Source organism: Terrapene carolina, unplaced genomic scaffold, assembly GCF_002925995.2.
Source record: "Terrapene carolina triunguis isolate 2854851 unplaced genomic scaffold, T_m_triunguis-2.0 Scaffold111, whole genome shotgun sequence".
Taxonomy (NCBI): domain Eukaryota; kingdom Metazoa; phylum Chordata; order Testudines; family Emydidae; genus Terrapene; species Terrapene triunguis.
The window spans coordinates 18,448,889-18,476,261 of NW_020664462.1; the positions used below are offsets into that span (position 1 = coordinate 18,448,889).

The window sequence follows — 27,373 nt, forward strand, 5'->3', positions numbered from 1 at the left end:
CTGCATTTTGGGCTGTATAAGTAGGGGCATTGCCAGCAGATCGAGGGACGTGATCATTCCCCTCTATTCAACATCTGGAGTACTGTGTCCAGTTTTGGGCCCCACACTACAAGAAGGATGTGGAAAAATTGGAAAGAGTCCAGCGGAGGGCAACAAAAATGATTAGGGGGCTGGAGCACATGACTTATGAGGAGAGGCTGAGGGAACTGGGATTGTTTAGTCTGCAGAAGAGAAGAATGAGGGGGGATTTGATAGCTGCTTTCAACTACCTGAAAGGGGGTTCCAAAGAGGATGGATTTAGACTGTTCTCAGTGGTACCAGATGACAGAACAAGGAGTAATGGTCTCAAGTTGCAGTGGGGGAGGTTTAGGTTGGATATTAGGAAAAACTTTTTCATTAGGAGGGTGGTGAAACACTGGAATGGGTTATCTAGGGAGGTGGTGGAATCTCCTTCCTTAGAGGTTTTTAAGGTCAGGCTTGACAAAGCCCTGGCTGGGATGATTTAGTTGGGAATTGGTCCTGCTATGAGCAGGGGGTTGGACTAGATAACCTCCTGAGGTCCCTTCCAACCTTGATATTTTATGATTCTATGATCCAAAGAATTTTTATAAAAATCAAATCAAGGAAAAGAACATTCTAAATGCATTATTTTCTAAACTTTCATGTGGTTTGAGCATTGGCCTGCTAAACCCAGGGTTGTGAGTTCAGTCCTTGAGGGGGCCACTTAGGGATCTGGGGCAAAATCAGTACTTGGTCCTGCTAGTGAAGGCAGAGGGCTGGATGCAATGACCTTTTGGGGTCCCTTCCAGTTCTATGAGATAGGTATCTCTCTCTCTCTCTCTCTATATATATATAGATATACACACATTCAGAATATATTTAAAGTGTATTGATTCAATATTAATTCAAGATTGACATGCAACTCCTCAATAGAGAAAATTAGTATTTAAAGTTTTCTATTTTTTAGATCAGTCACTAAAGCAGAGATTCTTAAAGATTTCAGAAATTAACAAAACAGAGACTACTTTTCATATCATGGTGTCAATGAACATAGTTTTTAAGAACCTGTATATGTAAGTCTTATAATGAGGTGGAGCTCAGTTCTGATATATCTCCTTAAGCCTTTGATTCTCCAATGAGAATACTCATATGCTTAGATTTAAGCAAGTACTTTGTTGGGTTGGGACGAGAGTGCTCAACATCTTGCAGGACTGAGCCCTGGATGGAAACTGACAGCTTCTAGGAAAAACATCCAACTGAAAATGTATCTTAGAAACCCAACAGGACTAAAATATTGTGTTTATTACCTATTTCTGAATGAGTAACCAAGTCTTGTTTGGCATGTGGGGGGTGTCAGCTTTGTTAATGAAGTATTACACCTCTACCTCGATATAATGCTGTCCTCGGGATCCGCCGGAGTGCGCAGCCCCGCCCCCCCGGAGCACTGCTTTACCATGTTATATCCAAATTGGTGTTATATCGGGTCGCGTTATATCGGGGTAGAGGTGTACTTTAAATCAGAATTCTAAAGCCGACTATGCATCATTTAGTTGATTTAGAGCCTAAATTCTCACAGACCAAAATACTCTGTTTGTCTTGATCATGTCATTTACTTCTTGGTGCTAGGAATTAAATATTCTGGCACTAACTGCATTGCTGACAACAGAAATTCCATCCACTGTTGGCAGAGACATGTTGCAGACATTTGTGTGCTTTCAATTAACTTTGTGACCTTAAATGGAAAACTGTATTAGTTTTACCTTTAGGGCTTTCTGAACAGCAGCCTTCTTCAAGCCATCAGGGTTAAAGTTTAATGGATTATTCTTTTAAGTCAGAAGAAAACATATGAAGGGTTAATAAGTCATGCAATGAAGCGATTCCACTAGGTTAATTAATTAATGACATGACACAAACAAACAAAACATCCCCCCAAAACAATGAAGCAACAATAACCAAGAAGAAGTTACTTCAAAATAGCCCAATAAAGTCTTTTGTTCTTCTCTCCTCTTCTACTACAAGTATTCTGCTTTTAAAATACACTCATTTTCTTTCTATCCTTTTATATTCTCCTGTATCATTTCTGTTGATATACAAAAAGGCACCAAGGTTTACTAAAAGGATTATATGGGGCACTGCTTTTCCCAAAAGCCCTTTTATACATTGCTCTTTCCTATTATGGGAAAGTATGTTTTCTGAAATACCACAACACAGAAGCTGACACGAAGAAAGATAAATCAAATGGGGATGCGAGAGAACGTACTTTTATGGGAAAATAAATATATCATTATTCCAGATATTAGTAAGGCTTAGTCCATTGTAAACGTAAGCATTTTCATCTTCTTTTCTTGGTCTTCTTTTTCTTTTCCAACAGACCAATGCAAATACCTTGCATGCTACTAGGAATGCAACATATTTTACTAGTTTGAACTGAGGAAGTGCAAATCTATCAGCAATAGAAATCTGAGCAGATTTAAGAAATGACAATTCAGCCCTCTGACCATTTTCCACTAACTAAACAAGGTTTCTCATTTTACATCATTAATAGTCATATTATCCTTGAAGTGATGCATGCAAACTGTAAAACATTAAGGGAAATTTGCATTGCCACCAACTCAGGAGGGGGTAATTTTAGGAATTAAGTAAAGGATTTTTAAATAAAGGAAACAAAAGCTTTCCAGGATTTTGTATCATCCTATTGATTTTCAAGCACAATTTCCCACTGATTGCAATGGGGAGTTCTGCTTAAAAAGCTGTGGCATGTGGCAGCCCAGGAATTAGCACTAGCAGCTCTTCAAACATGTCACACTTAAGACAGGAAGCAATGCTACCAGTACTTTGCCAAGAGAAAATCTTTCTAAAATTCAAATGCACTGTTGACTAAAATTAAGTGTCAGTTCTTTCTGAAAAGAAGAAAAACAAATTCTTTAATATTCTTGTTGTGACGTCATTAGCCATATCCTGGCTTAGGAGAGCATGTACTATAGTATTCCTGGCATTCAGTTTAGAAGTTTGTGTTTCAGTATGAATAGATTTCAGAGTGGTAGCTGTGTTAGTCTGTATCAGCAAAAAGAACGAAGAGTACTTGTGGCACCTTAGAGACTAACAAATTTATTTGAGCATAAGCTTTCGTGGGCTAAAACCTGCTTCATCAGATGCATGCAGTGGAAAATACAGTAGGAAAATATATACAGAGAACATGAAAAAATGGGGGTTGCCATACCAACTCTAATGAGACTAATTGATTAAGGTGGGCTAGTATCAGCAGGAGAAAAAAAAAACTTTTGTAGTGATAATGAGGATGGCCCATTTCAAACAGTTGACAAGAAGATGTGAGTAACCGTAGGGGGAAATCCACCCATTCCAAATCGCTGCAACTTGCCTACTATCAGACCCTCGCTGTGCAGTCTCCCTCACCCTAGCTGGAGGTCAACTAATGCCTTGAACCATGACGACTAATTACTCCCGTGTCTGTGGTCTCAAGTGGGGTTCCAGAAACTTCTAAAGCTCTGAGAGCATCCTTTGGTGATCTATAGAAGATAGTGACCTTGCAACAGTTGTATTAAACTCGGTGTGGCTGGTACATGATCTGTACAAAGTAAAAATCTAAAGGCAGACATATTTGCAACCCAGTACTCTGAGCTAAGAAGGACAGTGCATATCAATACTAATGATGGGTACTTTTGAAAATTTTACCCACTATTTTACTTATAAGCGGAGTCACATTTTCGTAAGTGTCTTGGGCACCTAGGGCACTTTTGAAAAGGGATTTAGGGTCGTTAGTCACCTAGCTCCTTTTGTAGATTTTATCCAGTGACTAAAAGGGAGATATACCTGGAAGAGATGTCCTATGTGAAGTCACACACTAAAATCTAAAAAGAAGCAATAAAAATAGAAGCTTTTGGCCTAAATTTAGCATTAATATTTCCTTTACATCTTTTTTTAAGGTTGTAGAATAATTTTTATTGAAGAAAACACCAATTACCTTGAAATTCTAGTACCAAGAAAATATACTGTAGTATGTTTTTATGCTTACGACACCTACATACCATGCCTTTTTATTTGTAAATTTAGATATTTAATTGTATTTTAAATTTTATTAGATGAAGTGTAAATATTTACATATGGTTCATATGATTTGGTATTTGAACCTTAAACAGAAGGATATTAATTGAAAGGACCAGGCAAACAGCTCTTTTGGTCCATCACCATTGTGTTTGGCTTAGATCAAATAAGAGACCACCAGCAACACTTTAATCTGCACATCCTCGTAGGCTTATTCAGCTCTCTCTGGCTCAGGAACTCTGAACCTGAATATACACATGGCTTCCAATCTCTAGCTGTTTATAGCAGTGCGTGTACTTAAAGTGTGTGTGTAGTGTAGCTACAGCCGTGTCCATCCCAGAATATTAGAGAGACAAAGTGGGTGAGTAATATCTTTTATTGGACCAACTTCTTTTGGTCTTCTTCAAAAGAAGTTGGTCCATTAAAAGATATTACCTCACCCACTTTGTCTGTTTAAAGATTGTTAGTCAAAATACAAGACTATTCAAATTCAAAGGCAGCCATCAGTTTTCAGTGAACCCTACAGCGTTCAATGCAAGCACAAAGTACTTCAGTCTATACTACCACTTATGTCAGTATAAGTTATGTCGCTCAGGGGTGTGACTAAGCCACCCCTCTGAGGGACAGAAATTACACTAACCTAAGCGTCAGTGTGAACAGCTCTATGTCAATGGGAGAGCTTCTCCTGCCGACATAGCTGCCGCCGCTTGTTGAGGGTGGATTAATTAAGTCAATGGGAGAGCTTTCTCCCGTTGGTTTAGAGTAGCTCCACTAGAGAGCTTACAGTGGCACAGCTGCATCGGTGCAGTTGTGCTACTGTAAGTTCTCTAGTGTAGCCATAGCCTTAGTAAGTGATGGTCTCCACTAAATGGGGCCATTGCTGGCTAACAAAGACTATTTGAAATAGAGAAAAGGAATTGGAATTGGCATAACAAGGAACATAATGGTGTGAAATAGAATTTACAAGGGACTTTGGAATTTGGGGAGCACAAAGAGCTACAAAGAACTTTTTATCGAAACCTGAACCAGGTGAGGGAAGATTGCAAGTTCTCATAAATACTGCTACATCTCATTGTAAGAGTGTGACAAAGGAGGTTGGTTGTAATGATTTATTATAGTTTCAGTTCTCTGGTACTAAAAGTCAACATTTCATCCACAGTATGCTGATACTGTATGTATTTTATTACTCCATGAATCTAACAATCTAAATAAAAGCTCTTACTATTTAATAACCTACACATCTTGAGTTTCTTATCATAGAACATAATTTACTTACCAGATATGTTGTAATAATAAATGAAATTTTAAAACTCTAAAATGCAATAAAAAGGTAGCACAAAAACAAACACACACTGGTTGAAACCATGCAGCAAAACAAATGGCATGCTCTGTCATTCCACTATAGAGTCAGTGGCTTTAGTAGAACTAATCCACACTCTGGCAAGTAAATAAAATAAACATATATATAACACCAGAGAACTCACAAATAGTGCTCTATAGAGTGAGGTAGTGTTTTCACAAAAGACTAGTCCCGATGCTCTCCTCTCTTTTAAGTAGCCACACCCAAAGTTTCCCTCGTAGATACTCTTAGGAAGATGGAAATGGAAGGAGAAAGAGAGTGATGGGATTGTGGCAGAATGAATGCACAAGCAGCTTTACTATATAGGAAAGTTAAGGAAAACAGTCAAAAGATTCCAGAATAACTGCAAGATGTAACATATAAGTAAATGTTTCCCCATCATATAACTTTTCATCAAGTAATCCCACTTCTTTAGCACTGGGTATTTCAATTATATAAGTACACTGTACTTGTATAGTACAGTAACCATGAGAGGATCCCTCAGTGATCTTCAAACATTCTCCTGGTTTACCCTGGATATTCCACTTTTATGTTTTAACATGACAAGTACTACTAAGTACGTGAAGAGTGACAAGCCCTCTTCTATGCCATTTCCAGTGTAAGATAGAACACATCTAACATCAGTCTTTGTGGAGTCTGAAAAGTTTAAGATCCTTTTCCTCAAATGCAATGCTTTGTAATTCACAATGGGAAGACAATACCATTAACAAGCCATCTTTGAATGCAAAAGTGACATTTCTTTATAGAGACAGTTATGGCTAGAGATTGAAAAAAATATTGTTAATGGAAAGCCTTCTGACTCACTGTTAAAACTAAATGCCTCTGACTGGGATTACCTACAAAAACATGTGGGTCTGACACTAACGCCTTAGATCTGAAATGTACTACTGATCAAAGATGGCATAAGTAAACTTTCCCTGTTCCACATCACTAACAGCTGTCAATGCCCCACCCCATAGCCCTCACCCCTGCACCCCAACCCTCTGCCTGAGCCCCTCCCACACCCCAAAGCCCTCATCACCAGCCCCACCCCAGAGCCCTCACATTTTTACATCATTTTAAAAAAATATATATTGGCTTCCTAGGCAGGTGTGGGGGGGCAGGACTTGGACCTGTTCTGGGCACCACCAAAAATTATACAAACTTGCCATCCCTGCATATAACGGCATTTTTAATATTTTCAGTTCTATTTTCTATTCCACTCCTTATGATCCTAAAATTTTGTTTGCTTTTTTGGCAACACTGCAGAACAAGCTGAGGTTATTGCTGAATTGTTGGCAGCAACACTCAAATCTTTTTCCTGAGTGGATAGCAATCCTCAAACTGCAATGCAGAAATGTCAGTCACATGCTCTGGACAGGCAGTATATAGAGAGTATCAGCCAGGGCCTATTTTCCTCGTTAATGGAGATTAAAGTTAACTAAAGAGAAGGCAGTCCTGTTTGTACTTGGGATAAAAATTCACATTATTCTAGTACTGAGGAATCAGTGTTCCCTATCAGATTACGCCTTAAGGTTTTAACACAATATAAAGATGAATGCTACAAACTCCTACACAGTGAGCTAAAAATATTGTCCCAAAGAGCAGGCAAATCTCAAATTTATTCCTAGATGTAAATTTTTTTTTTAAAGATTCAAATTCTAATCTGACCTTTTTGAGGGAAATCAGACTAAATTAGATGAAGCTATTGGATGTTTACAGGAAGCAGGAATATGAAGAAGTCAGAGTCAGAGTCCCCAACAAGTGCCTGGCTACTTGCTGGGGAAGTTGCACTATTATGGAGAAGCAGAGCTTTAAGGAAAAGGGAAAAAGAGAAGTAATCTGTTTTGTTGTGTTTTACAATATTTTCTATACATACACACACTCAAAACTTTGAGTAAAACCCAGTTAGTTGAACAATTATACACAACAGACAGTAAGGTACAATTTCTCAAAAACAAAAACAGATGGTAGACAAATACTTTCCTAAGTGCTGGAGTATTATAAAATAAAATTAAACTATATAGACAGATTCCAGAGACTTCCCGTTGAGTAAAAGGGGTAAATTCTATGCAGATTTCTGCCCCATTCATTTCTACTGAAGTAACAAGGTAGCCTCAGTGTGCAAATCCACACATGAAGTTTCCCTTTATTGTCTATACAAACTAGCCCACACAATTTCCAACCAATTGTTACTATATAAAAAATACAACCTATGCTAGAGTATTTATGAAATGACTTGTGAAATAGTGATGTTTGAGGAAGATAGGAATGGGGATGACTTATTCAGCATGTTTACAGTTACATTTGTCATCTTTCCGTTTAAGCCATATTTTAAGTGATGCTAATTTTAAAAAAATTATTAGTTGCATAATTTTTCACTTTTATAATATTTCCTTTTCTTGGTTTGAAAGCCTTATGGGGTTAATGTTTTAGCCAACATCATAGCTACAACCAGCTCAACTGCCCAATGGTATCCTTCACACTCCAACTTAAGATATCGTTCATTCTGTTCCTGTTATCGTTTACAAGTAGGAAAACCACTTCAGTAATCTGTGGCCAACTACAAGATAACCAGCCCTTCCTACTCTTGGGCACCTTTATATATACAGGTTTAACTGAAACTCGTGCTCACAAATTTATTCTTCACTATGGAACAGCTCCTAAGCCCAAACATATATATGTCTGCTTGAACTCAAGGTAATGGGGGCTGTCCATTTCTCTTTTATAGGCTGGTCCATACTATTTTCTTTAGAAAATATTACATAATAAAATACGCAGTCTTGCCAAATCCATCAAAAGAGCATTCTTTTAAAAATTACCTTGATTAAACAGCAGACTTTATTAAATATAGTTAACTACATTGTACTAGTTTCTGAGAGACATGGACCATTACATTGTACACGTGAAAACATGAGCAAGAGTGGAAAACATGGCATGTGGGTTAGTGAAGCAGTGCGGCATACTATTAAGCAAGAAGTGCTAGAAGGAAGTAACGGCCACCCAAGACATGGGCTACTATCACAATATGACTTACTGGTAGATTTCTTGCTGAATCCAAATAGAGAATAAGCAATGCAGAAGAAAGCCCATCATTGGCTTGGTCTTTATCAGCTTTAATGCTTGACAGCACCTAAAATTAAAGAATATATACTAAGTATGTTTCTATACATGGAAATAGTAATACATTAGATCCATCCCTGATAATTTTTTCTTATGCACAAATACATCAAAACACTTGCTTATATATATAACGGTATTCATAATTAGCAAATCAAATAAAAATGTATATAGTGATAAAAGTTGTAATAAACAATATAGCTCATTTATAAGACAAATTACATCAAGTGTAAGATTAAATATGAGTTCCATCTTCTTGAAGGTCTTCAGATGATTTTATAGTATTGCACACATTACTTATGAACTCCAAACACTGCTTTTCCCATATACACCTCTACCTCAATATAACGCTGTCCTCGGGAGCCAAAAAATCTTACCGCATTATAGGCGAAACCGCATTATATTGAACTTGCTTTGATCCACCGGAGTGTGCAGCCCCGCCCCCCCGGAGCACTGCTTTACCGCGTTATATCCAAATTCGTGTTATATCCAAATTCGTGTTATATCGGGTCGCGTTATATCGGGGTAGCGGTGTATTTTCTCTGATGTCTAATATAGCTCCTAATTAAATTTGATTAAATAAAACAAATAGTCAGCAATTTTTGCTAAATGTAGCCTATTTATTAATACTCTATATAAGCAATCCACTGATAGCAAAACAGTCTCAACTGACAGGAGTTAGGAACTCATTTGTTTCTTACTTCCACATCAGAAGATGCACAAGTTTCTGCTGTTACCTTGGGAGGTAATTTTACATTTTGGTAGGTAGTTCTTTTAGTATGTTGTTAAACACTCAAAACACTCAAAAGCTAAATTGAATGGATTTCACGTAGTTATACCAACCTAATTCCCTAGAATAGGCCTGATTGCAATGTGTTGGCAGTATTCCCATGATCATGCCTCTCTTATAGCAAACATGAGACACTTTGTATTAAGGAGCCTGAAAAACAGAATTTTTGTGGATTCCCAACTCATGGGGCATGTGGCATCTGTCATGTGACAATGGAAATAAATTTATAGCTTCAATAGTAAAGACTTTAGCCTTGAGTCTAAACCAGCTATTGTTCATTGTTAAGTAACATTGGGTATAAATGCCACATTAACTACTTGTTTGCAATGTTGTTGTAGCCATGTTGGTTCCAGGATATTAGAGAGAAAAGGTGAGTGAGGTAATGTTTCTTATTAGACCAACTTCTATTGATGAAAGAGACAAGCTTTTGAGCCTCACGGAAGATGAACTCTGTGTAGCTCGAAAGCTTGTCTTTCACCAACAGAACTTGGTCCAGTAAAAGATATTACCTCACCCACCTTGTCACATTAACTACTTAACTGTCTGTTATCAACCTAGTCCATTAACCTCCTAAATAGAAGAGTAATTCCTACCTTAACAGAGGAAAATTGATATGTGTTGATCCCGACAAAATACTATCTTCAAAGAATTCTATTTTTAGATAAATACATCTGTCTTCTCTAAAGATTTTCTATAGATCCTGAGTGCCGTTCTTAAACTTTTTAGGACAAATTCTAAGCCTAAAATGATTCAGATTCTAAACCTGATTTGAGATCAACTCACTGTCAGTTTTAAGCATAACACTAAGGAAAGTAGCAGAGAATTCTCAGTGGAAAGCACTACCTTTTATTTTTTCCTCCTTTTGGAGGTCCACCAGAATTTGGTAAGTAGAAGGGTATGGTTTATTAAGATTCATTTTGTTTAGCATTTAGTTGACAATTTAGTATTGTTTTAGCTTTTGTTCCTTATGTAGTTTTATAATTATCATGGTTTTCTGGGGATTAACATTTGGCACAAGGTGAGACTGAACATAGTGGCTGTATGAAGATTGGTTATTTGTGTTTTAAAACTTTTTGTATTCAATGTGCCTTGCTGCCATGGCAATAGGCTCTATAGATAACATTTTCAAAAACACATTTAGACACCCATTTCCCATTGAAAGTTAGTGAAACTGAGGTACCTTTGAATATTTTACCCTGGATTAAATTAATAAATGAACATGGAAGTAAAAAGATAACAGGAATGGTGAAAGCCAATCATAAGAAAGCTTGTCTCGAGACCGAAAGGTAGATAACAGCTAACAGCTCTGCCAACAGGCTGGACTTCCATAAAAAAAAAAAAAAAAATTTGAACATGATGTTGAAGATTCAAGTTAGTGGGCATGATGCTCATCTTTACTTTGCAGTCAGTAGAGACCAAGACAAGTTGTTTACTAGCTAATCATGATTAAACCACAAGGTTGTGGTGAGCATCAATTAACTCAATTCTTTGAAACCATGCTAATACATGATAAAATACTGTAGTAATATGATCCCAACAGAACTCCGCTTAATCTGCAGCAATCTTGTGTCTCCGCAACTCCAGTCCAAGCTGCCTCCTGATAAGAGACTGTCAGTTTTAAGATTTTTTTATTATGTTTGGAGCTAGAAATAATGTATTTCCCCAGTGATTTTCTCCTTCTCTAGATGAAGATGTACCATTTCCCCCCTTTCTTTCTGATGTAGTAATAACAGATATTTTTATTTTTCTCTGTGCACCAGCATCAATGCCAAACTTGGCAGGAGTCTGTGAATAGCTTTCAATAATATTGGTTGTGGTAATTCATTCTAGAAAGTAGTCATTGCTCAAACTTTTTTGTTTTAATTTTAGTGTGTCACAAAGTTCTGGCTCTTTTCTGGTGATGAATGGTGGATTTAAAAAAGTTACATACAGGACAGTCTTCATCATTTTTTAAATGTTTTAGTAATAGTCAGTTTATTCACCTGAACAGATTGATAGTGTTTCTTTAATAATTACATAGGTAAAAATAGAAAAACAAATAGAAAATGACTTGTTAACTCTAAGTGTATATGATAATTTATTAAAGTTTGCCAATGCAACCACAGATGGTTACATGAAACAGTGCAGTATTTACCCTCCTCAAGAGATATACAACACATCTGGAGACTTTGCCTTCAAGCTAGGCTCATTATTAACCAAGCTATGCCCATATGCTGCATAATTTAGGAACTGAGCACCATTAAACATATCTATTGTATCTGTTAAGAATTTCCATTGTGTCTAATATATCAGGATACTGAACACTCAAAATCCATAAATATCTTTACATATTATATGCAGGGATCCTCGTGCAGTCTTCATATCTGTTTTTAAAAATATGTTCTTTAAAAAAAGCTGAATGTTCAGCCTTTAAGGATTATTAGGAACTTTGAAGCTGTTACTATGGGTAGCTCTTTTAAAACTGAATTCCATCAGTGAGAAGTTTCTAACTAGCAATGTGTATTTAAAGATGATCTCATATTTCCACAAAGCTTCAAAACACTTTTAATTCACATAAAGAACTAAATTAGTTGCCTGGTGCTACAAGGCAACTAAATCTCACAAAGCTATTGTTTTCCTTTAACCATTGTCCCATGATCTTTAGTAATGCTGCTACAATGTCACAGATGCAGCTTGGGTCACAGACACATCTGACTGGTCTGAAAGGTTCTAAAGCTGTATCTACAGGAGTAACACAACAAGTTTTCCCAATCTTATTATATTTAGAGGACTGGCTCATTTAAAATTTTAACAAAGAAAGAAGAGGCGGTGTGATTAGGATAAAGGAACTTGCTTCAGACTTTAATACCTTGTCAAGATTCTCAGCAGTTGGCATCAATGTGAGCCATTCCAGTTTTAAGTGCAATTTTCCTTTGGAGACTTCATCCAAAGTGAACCACTGCAAACAAAGCAAATTAAGCAAAATGATAATAAATAGCTAAGAGTTCACCATTACATGAACAGCTATCATTACAATTGGCTAATTGATTTTTTTAAATTGTAAACTAGAATAAATCAAGTAGAGCTCTAATCTGCAGAGTCTGAAAGGTAAAAGGATTCAGAGATGTTATGTGCTCCATTACATAAATGACTAAGATATAATACAACTGGTAGCTCCATAACATAAATTGGCCAGTCATGCAGTCCCAATTTCTTGCAGCACAAAATGCTGTAAATCATTGGAATAATTCTTCAAAAAAATGTAAAAGAAGTCTGGGAATTACAAATACAATATAATGTTACAGTAAATCCATAAAACTGCTGTATGGCACAAAGTTCCACTCCATGATCAAAACCGTATAACAGGTGTTACTTTAATTAGTTTGACAGATCTAATAGTACTTCATCTAGACAAAATAAACTATTCTACTGAGTTTTTGCTTTTTACAAAGACCAAATCACCAAAAATACGCCAATACTTTTGATGCTTAATTCCTGCTTGCATATGCTGGCAACCTTAGGCACGGTGTGATAAAAGATGAAGGCTCTCTCCCTGCAACCTTCACTGATCCAAACCACTCACTCCTTTGACTAATCCCAATGAAGTCTTTAACAACTATAATCCATGGGACCAGACCATGGGACATGCCACTTGAGTTCACTCATGTGTAAGGACTGCAGGACTGATTGCCGTGGGGGGAAAAAAAGGGCAAACAAGTGAGTACACAGCAAGAGTTTTCCTATCAAAAAGTGACAGACTTACCTCATCTAGGAGGCGTTCCTTCTCAACTTCAGTTAGATCTATCATTAGACTAGAAGAACAAAAACACTTTAGAGGGGAATCACAAAGCCTAGCACGGGACTTGAAAAAACCATTTATCCTGGCAAGCATAATTTTGCAGCAGCATAGGCACCGACTCCATGGGTACTCTGGAGCTGGAGCACACACGGAAAAAAAAAAAAAGTGGGTGCTCAGCACCCACCAGCCACCTGCCGATTAGCTGTTCGGTGGTGGGCAGGAGGCACTCAGAGGAAGGGGCAGATTGAAGTGGGGGGGGGGGTCTTGGAGCAGAGCAGGGGTGGAGCACCCACCAAGAAAAATGAAAGTCAGCACCTGTGTGCAGCAGGTTCCTTCTCAAGAGAGGAGCTGGGAGAAAAGTAGCAGAATGGCCAAGCACTACTACTCCTTTAACATGGCAAAGGGAAGTCAGGGAGCCTTGAAAGAGGTAAGATGGCAGAATTATTTGAAGAAGGAGAGATGGAATCGATTGTGGGACAAAAAATTTTTTTGGTGGGGAGGTGCAGTGGATAAGCATTTTGTTGGGGAAGATATGGCAGTTCAGGTATTTTTCACACAGTCTATCAGGGTTAGTTCTTGGACAAGTAAAGTGTCAAGGATTTTTTTCAAACTCTGCTTACAATGAAAAAAAAAGGCAGTTATTCTGTCATTTGAAGCTATCTTTACTTTGTCTGCAAGGAAATTATACACACACACACACCCCGTAGGTTTGCAATGCAATATCTATTTCCATCAAGCATTTAATTTTTTCAGTCCAGAATTAGACATTTTTATAAAGAATATTTTGAAAATTACCTGGTGTACCATTTTTTATAACACTACTTTAAAACAATAATTTTATTGGAAACATTACCAACTTTTCTGTAAATGTTTCCATTTCTACACATTTTTGAAGTTTTAAATTGGAAGAGAAAAAGTATGTATCATCAGAAACTTGTACAAAATGTTAGATTGCTTAAGAATTAATTCACTTCTTTTAAAGTGTTTTCGTATGCAACTAGAGATCAATTTTATCTACAAAATGGTACTCAACAGTAACATATATGTTTGGGATTCCAGAATACATATGCAGGGAATTAGGGAATTCTTCTATTTGCTCATTTACAATTTTTTAAAAAGATACGTTATTTTTAAATTTTATTTTATAGCAAACCTTTATAGCAAGAAATTCCAGCTGAGTACTTCAGAACATTTCATTTCTTTGGCCATAGTTAACAATAGATATTCCTGTTGTATTTACCTTCCCAGAAAGTCATCTTTGTCTGGATCTTCATCAAAGAGCTCAATCTCCAGCTCCTGTCCAGGATGTTCATACACTAAGGCCTAGGAGTATAGTAGTTATTAGCAGATAGACGGGTGACAAAACAATCGTGAAAAATTATGAACCACTGTGCATTTGTTACCACACAAAGAAAATGCAATAATAAATATTCAATCTGAATTTGGGGACCGAGTCAACTATTTTAAAGTGATTTTAGCATCCAAATGCTGAAATCTAGATGCATTATAATGTATCAGTAACATTATCTAGAAATAACAGTGCTAGGATGAAGTTTTATACTTAACACAGCACTTCCTGGCTTTAGAAAGATTCACTTATTTTAATTAACACTATATGTATGTTCCTGTAGGTGGAAATATGTATGCTACTGCACTGTGATTTGGTTTAATATTCTATTTTTCTGTTAAATGTGATAAAAATCTCATGATTTATGTGTGATGATGGCAAAATTTAATGACAGATCTTCCCTTAAAGGAATGGGATGCATCTAGCCCACTCTGACATTCATACTCTATATATTAATGTTTTGATAGTATGCCTAGAATTTGTCTTCAGAAATATTGGGACTAACCCCAGACTAAAGAAAGCTACACCTTAAATCAATAGACCATTTATGTATCAATAACTGGGATTTTAGCAGGAGACACATCCAAAAGTTTATCTGCAAAATCTCCCTAATATTTTCCACTGACCAGAACAAAGTGACTCATATTGGAGAACTATTTTAAATTGTGCAATGCAAACTCTGGCAGATTGTACCTCATACACTTCATTCCACTTTGGATTGAGATTTTCTTTGATGACCTTGCTTTGGAAGATTTGGTTGCCAACACGAATGATTCCATAAGGATCTGACTTTCCCTTGACCATTCCCTTTAGGTAAGTATCTTTCCCTTCCAGATCCTGAGCTTCAATAAAGTGTATCCTTAGAACACCCTGAGAAAATGAAGAAGTGTTTACTTAGTGATCTAGAAATATATATCATCATTAATATTCTCAAAAGCAGTTTCTGTAAATCCTTTAAAAACATTCCATCTTATTTTGAGACTATATTTGTGTTTAATGTTGAATACGAGTTTGTATTTCCAAACATTTTATAGTAATAACTTTAATCTACAGTATCTGACTTCCTTCAGTTGAGGTCTTCAAAGACAAGGTAATTAAAATGCTAATGGCACTTTTTGCAAACACAGGTGTCACAGAGTTGCTGGCTCCTTTAAGGGGAAGAGATGACCAAATCTATCTGTGATGGGCCTCTTTAAGGAGAACCAGCTCATCTCAGTCCACCTGCAAGTAATTAACCACCGAGATGACTGGCTGGCAGCTAAATGGCAAACAAGGACCAAGATCTGATAAAAGACTACCAGAGCTCAGTTAGGGAGAGTTGGCCTAGAGAAAGACAACTTGAGAGGAGGCAAGCTCCCAGGGAAGAGAGCAGGAGAACTACCAGGGAAAGGAGCTTCAGGAGGGACCTCCCAGATAGCTGCAGGAGGTCAGACTGTGAAGGGCTGAGTGCTGCCTACAGAAGAGCTGAAGTCACAGCAGGGAAGGCCCTTGTTCCTAGGAAGGAATCAGCATTGACAGTGACTCCCGGGTAAAGGATCTGGACATAGGACTGATAGCAGGAGGGAATACTCCATCTGAGTCTAAGAAGCCTGGGTGAAGGTCTTTCTTGTGTCTGTGTTGAACTTCCCACTAATAAATGAGACCCTGAGAAGGGGGAGGGGGCTGGAGGCGGAGGGGCTGTTCGATTAATTAAAACCATGCTAAACTTACTGACAACCCATTGGGGGAAATTAAGGTAGAGCATCCCTGCCGCACCATACCTGCCAACAAATGCTATCATCTAAAATTAAAAAGTAAATTTTATTTGATTTTTTAATAAAAACACCCATCTGGGGCTTTGGTCTAAACATCTAACCATATTCTTTGGTTAGTGGAGGAAAAGGTTCTGCCAACGCAGAAGGTAATGGATTTGGTGTCACACTTACAGCTATAGTTTATAAACACTTTATAAACTACTTATAAATGGAACCTCAATATAAACAATATGACTGCATTCAGAGTAAGCTGTAATGTTTTATACACCCACACACGTATAGATACCGGTATATCTTGAAAAACATCAATACTATACTCAATTGATATATTAATACCAATTTACTTTATAATACAAAAAGTGCTTACCTTTGGTATAGGGAACCGCAATTGGGCAATCTGTACTTCACTCACAAGAGGGACTGTGATTCGATTTGGAAGCACCAAGTAGTTGGATATTATATCCAACACTATGGTATCCGATAAACCACTGTTGGATAAAAAATATCAATTAATTAACAAAATAAAAGATCTTAAGGACATGTTCATGAGACATTAACGTACTGTAGTTGCTTGAGCATGACCCTTTGAAATCATTTTCATAATAGAAGTTCTTAGCAGATCTAGAATTATCCTTAAAATACTAACATACTACAGGACAATAAGCAAAAATGCTGTAGTAAGCAAGGTTTTGGAGTGGAGCCTGGAGCTGGAGCAGCTCCGGAGCAGTGGAGCTGCAGGTTTTTGCCTGGAACTGGAGTGGAGCCGGAGCACAGCTCCAAAGCCCTGGTAGTAACACTACTTTAGGAGAGTAGGTTTTGAGTCCTTACTGAAGTTTTCACGTATATGGGCAACATCCTCAGTGAGAAGGGAGTGGGCATTACATCTTACTCTTTTTTTCCCCTCTTTATTGCATAGCACTGTACAGAAACTTTGTAACAATCAACATTTTGCCCTTTATATTGTTCACCAATTAAGCTGCATGTGTACATGCCAATTTTTTTGGCTACAGGGCACATTTACTTCTGTGGAAATTGTATAGATTTTTTCCCTCTAATTTATCTGGATTTTAAGTAGGGCTTCATGTCTGTCACGGAGGTTGTAGAAGTCACGGATTCCATGACCTCCATGACTTCTGCAGGGACCAGTGTGGCTGACTCCAGGGCCACACAAGCAGCTGACTCTGGGACCAGTCACACCAGCCGCTGCTCCGGTGGCCCTCGACAGTGGTCCTAGGACAGCTGGTGCAGCTGTGAACCGCAGCTCCTGGCAGCGGACCCTGGGCAGCCAGCGGAAGCAGCTGCGATCTGTGGCCCTGGCAGCCAGGGGCGGCTCCAGGCACCAGCGCACCAAGCGCGTGCCTGGGGCGGCAAGCCATGGGGGGCGGCCTGCCAGTCGCTGTGAGGGCGGCAGTCAGGCTGCCTTCAGCGGCATGCCTGTGGGAGGCCTGCCGGTCCCGCGGTTTCGGCGGCAATTTGGCGGCAGGTACGCTGAAGTTGCGGGACCAGGGGACCTCCCGCAGGCATGCCGCCAAAGGCTGCCTGACTGCCGTGCTTGGGGTGGCAAAATACATAGAGCCGCTCCTGCTGGCAGCTGCGGTCCACTGGCCCCGGCAGCGGTCCCCAGGCGACTAGTCAGAGCAGCCGTGGTCCGCGATCCCCGGCAGCTGGTACTGCTAGCCCCGGACACCCCCCCCCCCCCCCCCCCCCCCCCCCAAGATTTAATCACAGGCATTTTTAGTATAAGTCATGGATAGGTTATAGCCGTGAATTTTTGTTTATTGCCTGTGACCTATCCATGGCTTTTACTAAAAATACCCATGACTAAATTGTAGCCTTAATTTTAAGCCACCCAGCATTTTCACCCCAAATGGCCACCAGGTGGAAGCAGCAGATGTAAAATAATGGAAAGGCCTAAGAGTCTCTTGCTATACATTTTGCTTTTCCCTCAACAAGTGTAATTAATCCAGGGGTATGGAATGGCTTCTGTATGAGGAGAGATTAATAAGACTGGGACTTTTCAGCTTGGAAAAGAGACGGCTAAGGGGAGATATGATTGAGATCTATAAAATCATGACTGGAGTAGAGAAAGTAGATAAGGAAGTGTTGTTTACTACTTCTCATAACACAAGAACTAGGGGTCACCAAATGAAATTAATAGGCAGCAGGTTTAAAACAAATAAAAGGAAGTATTTCTTCACACAACGCAGAGTCAACCTGTGGAACTCCTTGCCAGAAGATGTTGTGAAGGCCAAGACCATAACAGGGTTCAAAAAAGAACTAGATAAATTCATCCTTCAATGGTTATTAGCCAGGATAGGCAGGAATGGGGTGTCCCTAGCCTCTGTTTGCCAGAAGCTGGGAATGAGCAACTGGGGATGGATCACTTCATGATTACCTGTTCTGTTCATTCCCTCTGGGCACTTGGCACTGGCAACTGTCGGAAGACAGGATACTGAGCTAGATGGACCTTTGGTCTGACCCAGTAGGGCCATTCTTATGTTCTTATGCCTCTCACCATCATCATCCAGGAAAAAAGGCTACTGAATAAAGTATAAGGTCTGTTACCTCCATTACATATTGATGAAGCAGATGTTCACCGTTGTGCATTTTAGTTTTTAAATGTGACTATTTTAATCATTCAACTCTGCTTTGGAAAGCTAGGCTGTGTTGTACTGTTACAAAACAAGCTATCTTTTTGCATGCATTCAAAGAAATTAGGAGGGTTTAAATTAAAAACAAAATGCACAAAGAAAAAATGTGTGTGGTGAGAGTGAAGTATAGCCTGCAGCGAACAGAGAACTAGTGTCACATTATGAAGAGAAGGGCACTAAAACCATACTCGTTAGGAATCATTAACAAAATCTTATTTCTCCTGAGCAATGCCAATGAGAAAAATAGTAAGATAGGGTCTAAACTGAGCTCTGAAACAATATTAGCACATTTCTAGAGAAACAACACTGTCTGGTTGTACTGTCTACACTTGTAAAAATTGGACATGTATTTCACTACTGGTACAGTGCGAGTGGTAGCAGCACCATAGTGAGGTTTAGGAGTTTGTAACCACGGTTAGATAACATAGGGAAACATACCTGAGCCCTCTCTAAATAACAGCTTCAATTATTGCTACAGCTGGTTCAGCTGTGCCAGTGGCGAACTGCAGATTTGATTTTGCCAGTGAAGCCACACATTTTAAAGGTGCTATTTTGAAATGTCAGTGTAGATAGGACTTAGGGTAATAAGTATCAGCAAATGTTCTGGACTACTCACAACAGGACATACAACGTGGACAATTTGTTTAAGGTCTCTTCTGCACTCAGATGTAACCCTGATTTAGCAATTGGTATAGCGGAATAAGTGCTGACAGCTAAGTATAGACAAGGGCAAGCCAGCGTTGGCACTGATTGAACTAACTGATAGGTGAATTCTTGGTTCCCCTTATCGGTACAAGAAGAGTACAGTCCAGGCCCCACCAATTGCTGAACTGGGGTTATTCTTAAGTGTTGACAAGGCCGTAATCACAAGATATATTTTGTGCCCCAATTTGGGTCTCTACTAAAATATGTACCCTGCTGTAATAAAACAGCACTCGCCTACCACTCTCTAGATGCACACAGTGGTCAGTTTGGTCACCATTATCTTACATTGTCCTTGCCATCCTTCATTAGCACAAAACACACCTACTCCTACACATATATCCTCAGAACTGCACAGTTTTGCTGACACATTCAAATCCAAATTGTACTGTCAGAAAGTTTTATTTTATCTGAAGAGAGAAAACAGTGCCTAGGTGTAACACCGATGACACTTGTCAGGGGGTGGGATAGAACTTGGCTCTCTGGAGCTAAATGCATGAGCTAAAACCCACATGCCTCTTAGCTAAGGCTGTAGCAGACTCCTTAATCTCTAAGTGGTCTTGGTGCCACTAGATGGGACAGAGCACCACACCTAAGAGGTGTGGGGATTACATAGGCACTACAATTCCTGGATATTTAAACTCCTTTTCATACTATTGTCTTTGCTTTGATTTTTTGTTTTTGTTTAAAACAGACTAAACCAGTTTTGAGTTAGCTAAAAGTTTAAAATGTTTTTAGGCAGTAAACCAACATTTTTAATACATGAATAAACTCTCATGTAAAGAAACAAGTAAGATGGGAATGTTGCATCAAAGCATATTAAAGTTTCATTTTGGGAAGAGTATTTGCTGGTATGTGATAAACCTCTGAAAAGAGAGGCTGATAACAGAATCAACATATTACCTGTAGTGTGACTACTGGGTAACTAAAATAGGCATTGAACCTGAAGCTACAAATTTGCTTTGAAGGCCTCCTCCTCCTGACTCCCATGCATCTCTGAACGAGCATGTTACCTGAGGGAAACATGCAGCTGGCAGAAGGCACCACTCCCAAACCTTCCCTGAAACTCCACTACCAAACCCTAGAGGTGGTCACTTAATGAAACTGGTAGTGTCAAATTTTTCTCACCAAAATACTCAGCTGATAGTTTGGGGTCTTCAAAATATTTTAAACTCCTAGGAAAATGTTTTTATCTTTAGTGGGTGTATGGAATCAAATAGAGGAATCAGAATATGGCAAGTAAAAGGCCTAAAACAGATATTTGTGACACTTTAGCCAATGATAGGTTTTACAGCTCAAGTGAAAACCAGCAAAATAAACACATGAGACAGCAACAGAGGCCTGTAGTTACAGAGCTTATTGTAATGGGTGGAGCGTTACCAGTTAACCTCAAATATTTAAACATCCTGAGTTTGGGACAGCTGGACTGTGACAAAACTAGAATTGCTACATTTTTTCACTCCAAGACAAGGTGTGTCTAGTAAAGCGAAAATGCTATCAAGTCTTCTTTCAGGAAAGAACTGTTTTCTTCTAAATGTTATATTGATGAAGACTACAGAGAAAATGCCACTGGTTTAGTAAAACATTTTCAACTTTGTACAGAAGGCTGATGTACAGTAGTTGCTACTAAGTCAGTTATTGGTTAGCAGTCAGACACCACAGACCGTTTATATCTGTGATTCCCCAGTTTCCTCCTACACCTCAAATAAGAAATAACTCTGGTAACTATGGCACCTGTTAGCAAACAACTGACTTCTTAATGGCAACCACTGTTATAGGAACATAAGAATTGAAAAATTGCATCAGACCAGTGATCCATCCAGCACCCTGATGTTGGCCACTATCAGATGCTTCAGGGTGGTGCAAGAAAACACATACTGGACAATTATGGAGTATTTTGCCCAAAAGTGAAGTGTTCTCCTAATTCCTGTCAGTTAATGGTTCACTAGTGCCCTGAAGTATAAATGTTTATGTCACTTACATTACAAAGTTCTTACCATCCTCTCTAACATAGCTGTGGGTATTCTGTACCCATGTAAACATTGAATTCTACTAAGCTCATGGCTTCAGTGAGGTCTTGTGGCAATTTGTATCATAAGTTAATTATATTTTGTAAAATCAGATATTTCTTTTTATCAGTTTCAAATAAGTTTCCTTCCAGTTTCAAATAATACAACAAGAAACTCTCAATTAATGCACCCATTACGTATTGCAGGAGAGGAGCATCAAAGTTAGTCCTAATCCCTGCGAGCATGTGACAAAAAATGTTGAGGCAATTTAGTGATAAAAAGCTAATGTTATTATTTAAGATAAACACTTCAAATATTGTTTCAAAATAAAATTATTTCCTCCTCATTTAAACAAAAACATTAAACAGCTGACATAACTGCCAGAGCCACAAGCACGAATTAGATGGTCAATGGGAGACTTTATGTCCTTCCTTGCAAGCAGCAACATCTTATTCATCACTGGTTACAATGGCTAAAATAGATTTGTTTTGAATGTCCATCTTCCCAAATCAAGGAAAATAAATACCAATACAGCACTAAAGTGTTACCGGTGAAAGTAAACATGAGTCAATTCAGTTTTAGTTTCCACAGCAACTCCACCTCGCCCACGCTGCACACATTATGTAGATGTGTGGCCAAATTGAGGGTGCTATGGTAACTGTTACTGAGTTTTTGACTTTGGCAAACTTACACAGTTTTATTTACATTTTAGGTCTTTGTTTTCCAAGCAAACAATATATATCTAGAGAGAGAGAAGAATCTCTAAAGTCTAGTGGGCCTAAATGTTGCTGATATCTTAATCAGTTTTATTAGCTCACAACAGCAAAAGATTACTCAAAGGCTATAGTCTAGAAGTACATAATTTTCTCTTTTGCCAAGAGGACTTCTTTCCTCAAAGAGTCAGTTTTAAGTGGGCTTTAAACAAAAGCAGTTAGGCAACCATTATCCTAATTTTTATTAATTTTTATTAATGCAATTCTAATTTCAATTTGTTCAGTTGGGATTTCACACAACTTCAAATATTATTAAGTGATGTTTTAGTCATACATTTTGAGTAATGAAGGATTTTCATCTCATTCCTTTATCCAACGTTACCAAAACGATTCTGGAATCAAGTAACACCTGAGAGTTTAAACATCTTATTTTCAGGTATCAAACTTAAGTTTGATAATTTTGGCTTTGGTGATTGGCCTGCCAGTCTTCTAATTTGATCCCAAATGTCTGAGTCAAACTCATTCCTCTCATTAGTCTTTGTTCCAATATTACAACAGTTTAAAGCCCTGGCTAAACATGGATAACTTTAATGTGAAGGAATTAATGGTATTATCCTAATTAGTATCAAAGCCCTTATATCACAGCATTTTTCCCCCTCTCCCAATTCTTTATTTCGTGAAGAATTTTTATCCTTTAATATCACAAAGAATCATGAAACCCAGGTCAACATGTTTTTTCTGTTTTCAAATATAAAGCAATATTCCTTCATCACTTCCTTTGGTCACCACTTAATACAGTGCAGGGTCCCAAGAAAGTTTTGAAAGGGAGGAAACTGAACACTTCAAATGAGGAAAAAATAATCATGAACACCTTTGAAACTAACTGCTATGAGAATACCCCATATTACTGAATTTTAAACAGGCAGGCCATAATCATGGATTATTTTAAACCTCAGTAACTGAAATTCATATAAATACTTTTTCTTAGAATTTGAAAAAAAATATTCTCCCACTGAAGTGAATGGGAGGTTTCAAGCCCTTGAAGGCATATTGCTGTTTCACATATATACACACAATAGTAGTAGTTTATTGGGAACAGCTTAGACACGAGAGCTTATTGGGAACAGAATTTTCCATTCTGCAAAAATTTTCAATCACAATTTTTCATAGGAGGGAAAGGCAAGAAAAATTCAATTTCAGAAGTACCAAAATGGATTTTTTCAGTTTGCCAGCTGCCCTGGTTCCTGCCTCCTGGATTAGCTGCCCAGCTCCCCAGCAGCATTCCATATCAGCAGTTCAATCCCAGTCCTGTGAATAAAGTGACTGAAAACGGTTTTGCTGGAAAAGCCAGCTCTTGTAGCCATAACCCTTTCTTATACTACTATAATTTTTTATCATTAAATCCTCATTGTTATATAATTTCTACACACTGTAAATGGAATATTAAGTGGCAATGGGCCATAAGACATTTAACCTACATATTTAGCTGGTTTCAGATCTAACCAGGATATTTTAGATTTTCTAACTTTCTGCCTCTTTCACACACACTTTTTTTGAGGAAATGGACAAGGAGGCAAAACAGACACAGTGACTTTTATTATGCTTACTTCAGTCCTGGAACATCCAGAAGATTGGTCAGTCCTGTCCAATTAATTTCCAGAAGCTGTAAACAGGAGAAAAAAATAAAAGTTGCTCACAGTTCTCAGTGCTGAAGAAACAAAGCTGACAAAATAAGCATTTTGATAGGTGTTAAGCTGATGTCTAGCTTCCAGGAATCTATTGTTTTTAAACTAAAAAACACACTGATCCTATCATTAATCTCTCAATATGAAATGTACATATACAGTATCAGGAGGGTTCTAGACATGCCAAATCAACAACATATTACTATAACCCAGGGGTGCCCAACCTGCAGCCCACTAGAGCATTTCATAAGGCCCGTGGCCTGCTTCAACACACTATAACAGCCAATTCATTAGCGTTTTGTCATCGTGTTTACATCATTTTAGTGTACACGTGTAAATAGACAACACTATACATAGAAACAACCTATCTAAATACATACAAACAAGCTGAATTTAAAATATAAATTAATACAGGTGACTTAAATCTTATTAAAATATGTAGAATCTGTTTGGCCCACATAAGGTTGTGCTTAGATTTCTGTGGCCCTCCTGTGTAATAAGGTTGGTGCTATAATTAGTGGTTTTCTCCTTTGGTCAAATATTCATACGTTCATTCTGCACATACTTCTTGACAAAGTGACTAATGAAAGACACAACAGTATTGTGTCTACAAATAAAACAAGTTTCCTCAGTGGACTCAGTATCAACTATAACCTATTACTGGAGTCGGCCATCATTTTTCATTTACCTCTAAATCAGTGGTTCTTAATCTTTACTGTAGCCTGCACCCTTTTGAATCTCAAAATATGTTCTTACACCCCTTATCGAAAATCAAAATATGTTCTCGCACCCCTTATCAAAAATCGTTGAAGTAGGTCAGTTCTTTAAACCTAGATATATTTTTGTTTGTATATTACAGTAATCGTTAAAAAAATGTATAATGTTAATAAATACATAGGTTTGATGAAACAAAGTAGTTGTACTTACATGCCTGTGCTTAATTTGTGTTTTCGATGATTTACCTTCTAAAAAAAATCTGGCGTGTCTCGCACCCCCAGAAAGGGCATCTCGCACCCCAGGTTAAGAACCACTGCTCTAGATAATGAAAACTTACCTTTTATATTTTTACTTACAGTAGAACCTCAGAGTTACGAACAACTCAGGAAGGGAGTTGTTCGTAACTCTGAAATGTTTGTAACTCTGAACAAAACGTTATGGTTGTTCTTTCAAAAGTTTACAACTGAACACTGACTTAATACAGCTTTGAAACTTTACTATGCAGAAGAAAAATGCTGTTTTCCCTTTTTTTAGTAGTTTACGTTTAACGCAGCATTGTACTGTCTTTGCTTCCCCTCGCCCCTCTCTGCTACTGCCCGATTGCGTATTTCTGGTTCCAAATGAGGTGTGTGGATGGCTGGTCAATTCATAACTCTGGTCTTTGTAACACTAAGGTTCTACTGTAATTCACTGGACATTATGAAAAAATCACTCATAAACCTGAGGTTCTTGAAAACTATGTTCAGAAAGTGAACTGCACCTCTCTTCAGGCTTTCTGCTCTATTTGTTAGTATCTCTCCTTCTCAGTTAGCTAGTGACATACTAGAACAATGTTTGTAAATGCACCACCTCAATTTACAAGGTGAACCTCTGTGATGGAGTTCGCAGATTGCACACTAAACCTGAGCATGGCATAGAGCAGTACTGGGCTAGGGAGGAGGGAGGTATAATTAAAAGGACCTGGTACTCTAAATTGAGCAGGTAACAGCACCAGGAAGTGAGACTGTGAAGCTGCGAAAGGAGCCTGGAGCTGTGAAAGGACTGGCTGCAGCATTCCTAAAGCTACTCTGGATGTGATGATCCGGATTCAGCTCCCCCTTCTTTGGGAGTTGTAAACTCACGAGAGACGGAGTAAAACAAGATCTTGTCCCACTGACAGACTAACCTGATACTCCCGAGCCCATGACAATGCCCCAGAGGAGCCACAGCCTGGTAGGAAGTGACCAGGGGGAGGGGGGGGTATAACTTGGGGTGGACCAGCAAGTGGTCCAAACACTGCAATATCCCTATAGGGCCTTAGGTAGAGTTGGAAGCCTTGGGTCCCCTTACCTTACTCTCCTGTACCTCTAGTGTGACAGAACCCTAAGGGGAATAGAAGAAATACTCAGGAGAGATTGAGGCCTGCCACATACGAATCAGCCACAGCCCTGTCTAGAATGACCGGACCAGAAAGAACTGTGGAGCCACTGCCTGACCACTAGGACAGGGGCTCTCAAACTGGGGGTCGTTAAGAGGTCACGGGGTTATTACATAGAATATCATAGAATATCAGGGTTGGAAGGGACCTTGGGAGGTCATCTAGTCCAACCCCCTGCTCAAAGCAGGACCAATCCGCAGACAGATTTTTGCCCCAGATCCCTAAATTGCCCCCTCAAGGATTGAGCTCACAACTATGAGCTGTCAGCCTCCATCCCCAAGCCTCGCTTCACCTCCAGCATTTATAACAGTGTTAAATATTAAAAAAGTGTTTTTAATTTCTATGGGGGGGTCATACTCAGAGGCTTGCTGTGTGAAAGGGGTCACCAGTACAAAAGTTTGAGAACCACTGCACTAGGCCAACTGGCTATCAGACTGACCTGCTCTGACCACCCTCATGCACGGAACTCTTTGTGGCATGCATTACCCCCATGGGAGAAGTTCTTCCCTAAACCTAGCTTCAGGGTTTATATGCCTTTTTATTTTTTACTATATAAATGTAGATGCTCTTATTGTTTATTCAAATTCTTAATCCTTTTGTGAATCCTACTATGATCCTGGCCCCGATGACATTATGTGGCAGTGAGTTTAGGATTAATTGTGCCTTGTGTCAAAATATATTTTCCTTTACCAGTTTTAAAATATATTGCCTTTCAATTTCATTTAATGTCCCTTTATTCTTGTATTATGAGAACAAATGATGCAGTCCATGGCTGATACCTTTGTAGGCTGATATGCATTTAATCCATATAATTTAAAAGTTCAAATATGTAAACACACATAAACTGAATTGTTTGATTTAGAGAATCTCCTTTTTTGGTTTAGAAAAATTAAAACAATGCCAGCAGCTCCCTCTGTACTTCTCTTGCAAGAAAAAGCTTCATATTGGTTTTGAATAAGTAAACAAGTTGACAGAATTGAATTTCCTTGGTACAATCTCCTTTTTACTTTCTAAAAAATATTCTATCAATTGCATAAAAATTAGCTGAGTGGTAAAAAAAAAAAAAAAAAAAAAAAATCTACTCAAATGGTAATATGACTGCATAAGCAAAATGGCACAACAGCCTTTTGTTTCCTTTCTGCCTTTTGGCTGAATCATTATGCTGTTTCTTTACCTGCAAATATCAAGGACTGATTTTTGCAACTGTCTATGATACATGATTACTATAAATATGCAGAAAGGCTCACGTGTATTCATTTTGTTATTTCAAAACCAAAGCTCGTGCCAT

General features: G+C 38.3%; 1 protein-coding gene across 2 annotated transcripts in view; it reads right to left on the reverse strand.

Annotated features, from left to right (window-relative positions):
* Nucleotides 1-27,373, reverse strand: part of ESYT2 (extended synaptotagmin 2) — a 130,041-nt gene that overhangs the window by 22,046 nt on the left and 80,622 nt on the right. The window contains exons 7-15 of one of the 2 annotated variants that reach the window (XM_029911624.1): nt 23,874-23,929; nt 16,559-16,679; nt 15,131-15,307; nt 14,330-14,412; nt 13,054-13,102; nt 12,160-12,249; nt 8,439-8,534; nt 5,547-5,648; nt 1,761-1,823 (exon numbers count right to left, since the gene is read on the reverse strand). In XM_029911624.1, the coding sequence (XP_029767484.1) occupies nt 1,761-1,823; nt 5,547-5,648; nt 8,439-8,534; nt 12,160-12,249; nt 13,054-13,102; nt 14,330-14,412; nt 15,131-15,307; nt 16,559-16,679; nt 23,874-23,929 (837 nt within the window). The remainder of the gene's footprint in view (nt 1-1,760; nt 1,824-5,546; nt 5,649-8,438; nt 8,535-12,159; nt 12,250-13,053; nt 13,103-14,329; nt 14,413-15,130; nt 15,308-16,558; nt 16,680-23,873; nt 23,930-27,373) is intronic. The other variant, XM_026652077.2, reaches the window with a different exon arrangement.